Here is a 10187-nt window from a genome sequence, read left to right as displayed (position 1 = left end):
CGCTCTCTGAAAATCCATCCTCAGCCCTCTGCTCACAGGGGTCACCCTGCTCCAGGGTGGGGGATGCAAGTGGGATAAGCAGAACTCAGGGAGGGACTGGTGCAGTGGTTGAAGGTTTCATTATTCCCACTCTGCCAGTCTCCACCACCGCTGAGACACAACACTGCTCCGACGGATGCCGTGTGTGACCAGTTCACCCAGTCCATGCTGCCACACACATAGAATTATAGAATGGTTTGGGCTGGAAAGGACCTTAAAGGTCATCCAGTGCCACCCCTGCCATGGGCAGGGACACCTCCCACCAGCCCAGGTTGCCCAAAGCCTCATCCAGCCTGGCCTTGAGCCCCTCCAGGGATGGGGCACCCACAGCTTCTCTGGGACATGGGTAAGAACACAGAGCTCCTTTGCAAGCACCAAGCAAGGACACTTGGCAAACGTGAATGGCTCTCCAGCGAGGGGGGACTGTCCCTCCTCCCAGGGGACGCAACATCATCTTCAAGACCTCCACTCGCTCCATCACTGCAGGCAGATATGGGCAGATACAGCTCCAGCACCACCACTGGTTTCTGGGCTGCAGCAGTAGCAGGGAGTCCATGGCAGCAATACCAGTGTGCACAGAAAGGACAGCAGCCCTGGCTGGTGCGTACGTGTGTTTCCAAGCATCTGTGCACACACACTCATGCACAGGCAGGGCAGAAGAGCTCTTGGTGGGTTTGAGCAACGGGAGCAAGGGCCACTCGTGAGCCCACGGCAGCGTGGCTGCGCTGCACACGAGCTCTCTGGAACGGGGCTGTAGGGTGAATTTATGAGCTCTGAAGTCGTCACATTTACAATTTATGTTCTCCAGTCTTTTAATCTCAGCAATAAACTCAGACTAAACCTTTACTGAGGCAGTGTGGAAATACCAGGGGATGCACCCTTGCAGGGGTACCCTACAACCCCTCTTACCTTCTGGAGAAAGGGGCTGCTTCTTTTAATCTGGGGGCTTCGGGTCTATGTGCACACCACCAGGACCCCCACCTAAGGTTTGTACCCCTCAGGACTCCCCCCTTCCCTGCAATCCAGCCCCACTGGTGCTTTTTTACCCACCCAGAGCTGCTTTACTTCAGAGGCCCACCGCAGAAGAACCATCTCCAGAAGGTTTTCTGCTGGAGCACCGTCTCTCAACAGGCAGCAGTCTCCAAAGCGGGCACCTCCTTCACAAACTGAGAGCTAAAACTGAGATGAAATTAGCACTGATAAACCTGCTGACGGAGACAGGCCCTCCCTGCTTGGACAAAACCCATGCTTTCCGAGGAGGGTGGCATCATTTCTGCAGAATGCTCGAGTGGCCTCAAATAACACACTGAACTGTCAGGCACAAACCCAAGCTGTGGCGTGAGCCAGCACTGAAATAATGAGAAGCTGATCTACAGCTTTTCCCCTCTGGTTTATTAGATGAATGCTCCACATACCGCTTCCCACTGACTGGAGACAGAGAGAAAATCCCAGGACAGTAACTCATCATCCTTTCTTCTCCTGAGAAGATTCAAGGCTGTGGCTATGTATGGATGTCGCGAAGTGATAAAGTTGCTGTGGCTTCATGAGTTACCACGGATCGGCTGAACCCTGCCATCTGACCGCACGCGCGCTGCCGGCTCCCTCCAACTGGGTGGTAAAACATGTTCGCTCACGATGGGGCTGGGGCAGGTACACCGTCGCCCGGCTCCAGATAAGCACGCTCTGCTGATAACGCTGCCTCATTAAGCCCCAGGACTCAACGGCTTGCAACGCAATCCTTGGCCCCAGAAGTCCCTCCTCTTTTCAAGTTGTAGCCCTCAGTCATGGAACCAGCAATGGGAAACCGCTTGGGGAAGGTGGTCAGTAGTGAATTAATTCCTGCGCGTAGCATGGAGAGGAAGGGGAGCCAGGGACCATGTCAGAGAGTAGGAATAGTAGAGGGACAGGCCAGCTGTGTTGTACAACATGCCTGGATGAGGATAGTGCAGATGACACATGGAGGTGACCCAGGCAATGAAACCAAAGCTCTCTGAATTCTGCTGGGGTCAGAGTCCGTGGACACAAGTTACAGCACCATTTGGGCTTTCCAAGACTGGAGCAAGGCCTTGCCCTGGGCATGGGGCATGATCTAACAAAAAACCCCCACCTGGCCCACCCTTGGCTCCTCTAAGCAGGACCAGGCTTCCTCTTTGGCTTCATGCCTCAAAAAGAGTGGTTTCATAAGGTTCCTGCCCCTTGCCACCACCCAGAAGCTGGTTGTCTTCTTGCCTGAACCTTGCTTTAGCCTTCAAGCCCCAACCTGAGGCTCAGAAAAGCTGGATACTGATCCATCTCTCTGGATCTTCCTTCAGGTGTCTCCCAACCAGCATTGCCCAGAGCCACCCCATCTCCCATCCCACAGCCAGCCTCTGTGCTGAGCCCGACACACAGGATCAACGCACAGGACACATGGACCCTGCCTCCTGCCCACGGAGGTGGGAATCCATGTCATTCAAGCCTTTTCTGCTCAACATTCACAGCTGCAAAAACAGCAGGAAAACTCCTGACCTCCCAAAACTCAACATCAGGCACCTACCCCCACCCTCCTCTGGTCTACCCAGATGCCCTTGGGGGGGCAGCTGCACCCATTTAGGACAGGTTCTCCTTACCCAGATGTTGCTCTTATGTTTTGAGAGGTGAGGAGACATTCTTTGGGGCAAATTTTATATTTATTTCTCAATCTTCTGAAGTCAGGCAGGTCCCTCTGTTGTCCCGCCAGCAGGAGGTCAGCCCAATGCGCCCATCCCTGGCCATGCTCTCCAGGATAACGGCTCCAGGGGCAGGCATCCGATGACAGTTTGACTGGCAGAGCAAAGCGCGACTTGTGTTTGTTTGGATAGTCAAAGGAGTGGGAACAAATGTCTCTAACTTCATGTTGGTTTAGATAAAAGGGTCCCAGCCTTGTCACAGGATCAACGGGGCTGGTGAGAAACCACTCCTGTAGACCCTGTCTGCCCTCAGACCCTTTTAAAACAGAAAAAAGCATAACAACAACAACAATTATTTATGTTGGAAAAGATCTTTAAGATCATTGAGTCTAAGCGTAAACGTAACACTGCCAAGTCCACTAAACCATGTCCCTGACTGCCACACCTACACACCTTCTGAACACCTCCGGGGATGGTGACTCAACCACCTTCCTGGGCAGCCTGTTCCAATGCTTGACAACCCTTTTGGTGAAGAATTTTTCCTAATATCCAATCTAATAATAATAATAATAATAGAAGCAAGTTTTCACAACTCCGAGAGGCTCACTCCTTTCTGGACCAGGGCACATTGGGGGTGCCAAAAGCAAGGTCAGGGATTGGGGCTACAGGTTTGGGGTCACCTGCGGTCTGGGTGACCAAAAGCTCGGGACATTCTGCTGCTTGGTGCCGTGTGTTTTGCTTCCCAGCCTGACCTGGCTGACAGCCCCTGCCCTCGCAGACCCCATGCCTGGCTGGACACGGTGGTGCCTGGAGCAGGGGACTGGGGGGGACAGGGACGGCCGCATCCGCATCCATCTGGCATACTGAAGCAGCGAATGGAGGAGAAGGAAGGAGGGGGTGGGTAGAAGAGAAAATCCCAAAGATCCTGGGATAATAAGCACCATTAAGGTTAGTCTGTCTCATGATTGTTTCTTATTAAAAAGAGACTGTACTTTATCTGTGCAGGATATGCTGTTTGGATGAGGGAATTAGCAGAGTGACTGCCTCCATATCATCTAATTAGCAAAAATGTTGATAAGCAGATACAATCACATATGATTAGGATCCTTTTAAAAAGCCACTCCATTAATTAAATAGACAGAAAGGCCGCCTCCAGCCCTCGCGTGCCACTGATTAGAATACAAATATTTACACTAATCTCACCTCCATCAGCCATGGGACACTTTTGAGTATTTTTAGTGACATCAGATTACTATTGATTTTCATCCCCAATGTCAGACCATTTTGTTAGTATCTGAAAGTGCTGCCTTCGGTTTCGGATGCTTTAAATCATGTTAAGGGTTTATCTTAATGACGCTGCTGATAACCACTGTTCAGGTCACTCGTACTTTCTCTTCAAAGAACACAGTCTGGGCTAGTTTTTATTGTTTGTACTTGAGATTTAAGATATGAAAAACATTTCTCATTTCAAAGCCTTGGTTTCTAGGGATGGGGCTGGCAGGCTAGTTTGGGTCTAGTTACTCGGTGTGTCCATGTCTCTCTCATTTCCCTTTCTTCCTGCCTCTCCTCAACCATTTCTTCCTTGCAAACCCTTTTGGCTCGCAGCAGTGACCTCTTTTGAATGGCTGCTAATCTCTGACGCCTGCTGCAGGCAGCAGACAGACAGGCAGTGAGCGTCCCCCGTTCGGGGATGACAGGAGAAAAACACTCCCTACTTCTCAGATGGGTAGGACGCACTAAATCCAAGGCAGATAATCCAGTGCGCCAGCCAGTCTGAGATGGGTGCTCATCAGCAAAAGCAAGAACGGGAGGAGACGATTTGCAGAGAGACAGCACAAGGCAGAATCACCTCCTTCCTTCCACGCACAGCCCCACTCCCTGCAGCAGATAATCAGCTTGGGACCCTCCACCAGGCTTTTCTGATGTCTCATTTTCCCTTTCGGGTAACAGAGAGTAGGAACAGCAATTGCTCTTTGCAATTTCTGCCAAGCATCTGCAAATGGACCACACTGGCAGTGGCCAGGAGCTGTTGGCACCTTTCAGAGGCTTGTGGGTGGTAGGCTTGGATCACCCTCAAGTCCTATGGACAATCCTAAAAAAATACTAGCCCAAATAAACAAGTCCCCTTGGTGAAGTTTTCAAGCAAAGCACTGCAGCGTGAGCGAGCCATGAAGCCTTAGCTCCCCTCCTGTGCAGAAGAGTGCTTTGGGAGTGCAAAGAGCCCTCCGAGCTCAAATGGGCAGCAGCAGCAGCTCGGCTGCTGGTCCCAGATTAACTTTTGCCATTGCTACAGTACAAGCAACACCCAGCAGGAAAATAATTCACGGGGCACAACCACCCTGTAGTTTAGAAAACCTCCTCTGTGCAAAAGGAGGCAAAAGCCAAGATCTCCCCAGCGAGGTGAGCCCATGGGACCTTGAGCTCCTTCCTTGCTTTGCGCTTCCTTCAGCTCCAGCCTCCAGACCAGCACTGCCCTGCCTCATGGCAGCTTGTACCCCCAGAATGCGACAAATAACTCCATGCTACTGACCCAGGGAGAAAACCAGCAGAACAAAGCCCTTCCCCAACACACATCAGCTCAATTGCCTTTCTTCCTTCCTCTGGCAGATTGCTTTCTCCAGGCTGACGTGGTTGCCCCTTAGCTTCACGGCCCCCCTCGTACGATGGATGTTAGGACAGCAGCCAGCTCATACGCTGCACATATGCTCTCTGGTCTGGCTGACTCTTGACTCCTTCCCAAAGTGTGGGATCACAGAAATGAGGCCAGTGATCGGCAACACACGCTGCCGTTAGTAGGTGTTTACAACATGGTGTTACACACAGATGAGTTCTCCTTACCGGCACTTCCTCGGAGACCTCCTTCATGCAACGGTTCCCTGTGAGGATATTGCGCTTCCCACAGGAATGGCAAATCCAGGGATCAGAAGCAAATGCAGGAGAACCCAAGGCTGGATCCTCAAAGTTCAGCTCCTCAGGCTGAACTTCTCTGTGTTGAGCTCATGGAGCATCGCTATTGTACATGCACACACCTTGGGAGAGATTCCCAAAAAAGCACGTAGAAAAGGGGTTAAGGTTGTCAGTGAGCTTCATCCTGGGCATTTATTTTGGTACCAACATGAGAGCTAAGCTCTGCTGGAAGAGTTAGGTTTGGCTCTACACTCAGAAGAGATCACGATGGTCATCTGATCATGATTTTAGGAAGAGGGCCCACTCTGGGTTTAAAAACGGCCACATGAAGAGGTTCCGATGACTCATTACCTTCATAATAAAAGATGTGCCACTTATTTGGAGTTTAAATTTGGCTAGTGCCACCTTCCAGCTCCTTTCTCCGGGAGCCTGAAGATCCCTGTGCCATGGGATTTCTGTTCCCGTGCAGGATCTTACAGACTATGATGAAGCTGGCACTGAACTTCCTCTTAATACTAAGATGCTTTCCCTGAGAATCTCCCTCCAGAGAATATTTTCCAAACCCTTAATTACATTTTATGGCTCTTCCCTGAGCCTTCTCCAATTTATCAACGCTTTTCCCAAACTGTGGGAAGCCAAACTGCAAACAGCTTTCCTATAGCTGCTGCTGGAGCGTAAAATGCCCCGTAGGGGTAGTACGACCTCGCGACACCACACTTCCCTGGACTGCATATAAAACCACACTGAGTGTCTGAGAATCCCACCTTTGGGCAGGTGGAGGCAAAAAATAATTCGACAAAGTCGTATGTCACAGCTGTGACATCACAGCTACATCAGGCAGCTACAACTCACGTCTACGATCCGCATTTAGGAACGTCTACGATCCGCGTTTAGGAACGTACGGCCAGTGACACCCAGCTCCACCCTAGAATGGAGCCGGGTCAACTGAGCCACGATTGGGTGCGACCCCTCTGAGGTCACAATCTCATGATCTGTGGACAACAGGCTGAACGAGAAAGGAGGCGGTCAGGCAGCACGGTTCTCCCTGCGTGGCCTCGTAATGCCAAAGGACAGAGCAGGTCAAGGGATGAACTGACCACCTGCCCCTGGGGCTGAGGAGCACAGCGGCAGCAGGTGTCCAGGAGTCTCTGCGTGCTGATCATCCCTGGGCTTCACATCCTCGGTGGGAGAGAGGTACCAGGGATCTTCCGAATGGCCGCACATTTCCTTTGAGATGGTGGATTATTACAAAGTCCTTGGACTGCAAAAAAGTGCCTCACAGGATGACGTTAAGAAATCCTACCACCGACTGGCACTGAAATGGCATCCTGATAAGAACCTCAGCAACAAGGAGGAAGCTGAAAAGAAATTCAGAGCAGTCACCGAGGCATACAAGGTTTTGTCCGACCCCCATAAACGATCGCTCTATGACAGCTCTGTTAAGGAGAGCAGAGCCCACAGAGGAAGAAGTGCCGCAGAGGGTCATGATGAATCCTTTAGTTCCCCTTGCGCAGTCAACGACCTCAAGGAGATGGTTAGGAATCTCTTTGGAGGGATGGACTCCTTCCACGACACTGGAAACAATGGTGAAAACTGGTACAGGACACATGGAAGAAGAAGGTCCAGCCTGTCTCCTGACTGTATGGAGTCATGTGCACCATGGATGTCATTCAACCCTGCCGCCTTCTTTGCTGAGAACACAGCTGGGCCACACCTAGTCAGATCAGTGTTAACCACTACTAAACTGATCAATGGCAAGAGGATAACCACCCGGAAAACCATCGAGGACAGGAAGGAGACAATAGAAGTGGAAGAGGACAGCCAGCTGAAGTCTGTGACAATAAACGGGAGAGAGTTCAAGATATAACGTCCTCCAGCACAAGCGTTAACTGCAAGCTGTGGGATGTGCTCTCATTGCTCAACGGATGGGATCTACTACAAGCAGGGTTAATAAACTCTGAGTTGATGACACAAGCAATGCAGACATCTCAATGGTTGGTAACAAATAATTCCCAGGTAAAGGTATGGAGTTATGCTAAACTAAGGAGTGGGACTCTACTAACCCTGTGTAAGGTGACAGATAGTGCTCGTTCGGTTAATAGGTGTAGAAGATATATGTGAAAGCAACCTTGCCGGTTTGCCAAAGAGACCAAGTTGGTTAACGTAGCAAGAGGAGATAGGCTAACTGATAGACAGGTAAGAGCGCTCTATGACAAGCTATAGGTCCTCTTCCCACTCCTTGAAATGCCGATCTTGTAGTCTGCTAGCTGGAGGAATAAAGAGCTGTGTGACCCTCCTACACAACCCTGAGGCTGAGTGAAGAGTATCCTACCTGTGGTGTATGAGAAGATGCATGTTCATGGAGAAAAGTTTCTGTGCACGGGCAAGGAGGAGGTTCAGTGGGTCATGCAGAGCCTAGAGGAGAGGGACTGGCACAGGAAAAACCAAAGGAAGGAAGAAAATGTCATTCCTCAGACTGTAGAAGAAAATGGGGGCCTTCTTGAGAATGCCCTGCAAACTATGACCAGTGTTCCTGATGGAAGCACTGTGCAGCTCGGGGGCTGAAAGTGAGCAGGCAGAAGGTGAATTTGGCTCTTGGACTAGGACCACCTATGGTCCCTTTCTGCTTGGAGTCATTCAGACAAAAAGAGATAAATTCAAACCATGAGCAGACAGATTCCAGGGGGCTGAGTTTAGCTCCCTCTTTGTGCAAAGCTGGATGCGGAGACTTAGATGGTCCTTTACTGTCCTTATTGTCTTGCTCACAGCTGCAAGAGCCGGCTCACAATGCATTTCTTGCACAGCCTGCCAGCATGCTGCTTTCGTCCTCCGCTGAGCTAAGGAACGCGCTCCCCATGTTTCCGCCCTCCCCTGCGCTGACATGAACTGCTGAGCCTTGTTTCTAGCTTGGCCAGATCACCTTAGGCATTTAAAATCTTACACGCCTCTTATTTTCGGTCCCACGCTCCATCCCCTTGAGTTTCTCAGCTTGCCCTGCCCACTGATGTCTCCCCGGAGACTGGAACTGGCTTTCAGGGACATTTTCACTCTAATGCAGATTGCAATTGCTGCCTGCATTTGGGCAGGTCTTTGCATCTGTTTCCTCTGCTGTAAAATGGGAATAACAGACTCCCATGCTTGGAAGGAGACTGTGAGGTGGTGCTACTGGTAAAGGACTCCGAACATTAAGCAGTAAGTTAAATTAGCCAGAACACTGCCACCCCTTAATCAAAACCTTTTACTTTTGAAAATAAAAATGTAGCTTAACTCACCTTCCTTAGCAACTGATACCATGCCCAGCCTGGGAAAACAGACCCAAACTGTATTTGTTATGTTAAGGGCTGTTAACTCCCTAGAAGTCCCTCTCCCAGTAAGAAAAGGACACAGCACTGGGAGGCAAGCAGAAGTCTAAGCGCATGCTGGGTTCATGGAGGGAGGCCAGTGGTGATGGGAGCAGGGAAAACCTCGGTGCAGGGACAAACCGCATCTGCTGCCCCGCCACAGTGTGGGAGCCATCAGCAGTCCTACAGGAATGTGAATCCAAGGATTGCAAAGATTTAAGGGGCTTGGTACAGAATGGTTATTTTGGCTGGAGCAAACACAGGTAAATATTTCTACTCTCTCCGTAGACTCCACGTGAGATTGCTTCTTGAATTTACCTTGTACTACTTTGGAGGAAGTCCAAGGCAAAAAAAAACCCCAAACAACAAATACCCAAACTGCACATTTTAGATGGGAAACTGAAATGGTCTTTGATCAAAATAACAATGTTTTACATCTGGACCAGAGTTGAATACCCAGGTCCTGAACTTTTCCATCTTTCTCAGGCTGTAACTTTGCCCCAGTCTCATCTCTAATCATTTTATGGATGCACATCAATATTTCCTGATCTAAGATATGCAGACCTACACACATCTTGGACCTGTCCTGCACTGGGTCAGCAATCCTCTATCAGTATCTAAGGCAGCATCTAAGGGCAAGCACTTCCCATTCCCATCCCGCATCCGAGCGTTTCCATTGCCGCTTGCCGCAGCAGAGCGCTCCTGGGACAGCTCTGGCAGCCGCACGTACCAGGAATAGGGGAACATGGACTGGGAAGGTATCCAGCTCACCCAGTAAGTGCTGAGTCCAGGAGGACCTGCAGATGCTCTTCCACATCTCCCTGTGCACTGCAAGCCACAAAACACCTCCCAGCACTCTCCAGGAGCAAAAGTCCATTGCCGCTTGCCGCAGCAGAGCGCTCCTGGGACAGCTCTGGCAGCCGCACGTACCAGGAATAGGGGAACATGGACTGGGAAGGTATCCAGCTCACCCAGTAAGTGCTGAGTCCAGGAGGACCTGCAGATGCTCTTCCACATCTCCCTGTGCACTGCAAGCCACAAAACACCTCCCAGCACTCTCCAGGAGCAAAAGATCTGAGATTAAAAAAAAAAAAAAAAAAAGAAAAGACAACCATAAGGGTCTGGTGGTAGGAGAGCAGGTCAGGCTGTGTTAGGAAAGTCCTGCAATAGCAGGAAATCTGCCAGGTGTGCCCAAACCACCCCTGGAAACGGGCTGTGCCTGCGCTACAGAGAGAAATGAACCCCAGCAAAC

At 50.6% G+C, this 10187-nt stretch overlaps 1 protein-coding gene across 1 annotated transcript in view; it reads left to right on the top strand.

Annotated features, from left to right (window-relative positions):
- Positions 1–6828: 6828 nt before the first annotated feature.
- LOC104464303 (dnaJ homolog subfamily B member 8-like) overlaps positions 6829–10187 on the top strand; it is a 6061-nt gene continuing 2702 nt past the window's right edge. Inside the window, exon 1 of the mRNA XM_010076968.1 lies at positions 6829–7448. Within this exon, the coding sequence (XP_010075270.1) occupies positions 6829–7448 (620 nt within the window). The remainder of the gene's footprint in view (positions 7449–10187) is intronic.

Source organism: Pterocles gutturalis, unplaced genomic scaffold, assembly GCF_000699245.1.
Source record: "Pterocles gutturalis isolate BGI_N339 unplaced genomic scaffold, ASM69924v1 scaffold11463, whole genome shotgun sequence".
NCBI lineage: Eukaryota > Metazoa > Chordata > Aves > Pterocliformes > Pteroclidae > Pterocles > Pterocles gutturalis.
The sequence above is the reverse complement of the archived record's forward strand: the minus strand, read 5'-3'. Positions and strand labels throughout refer to the sequence as shown.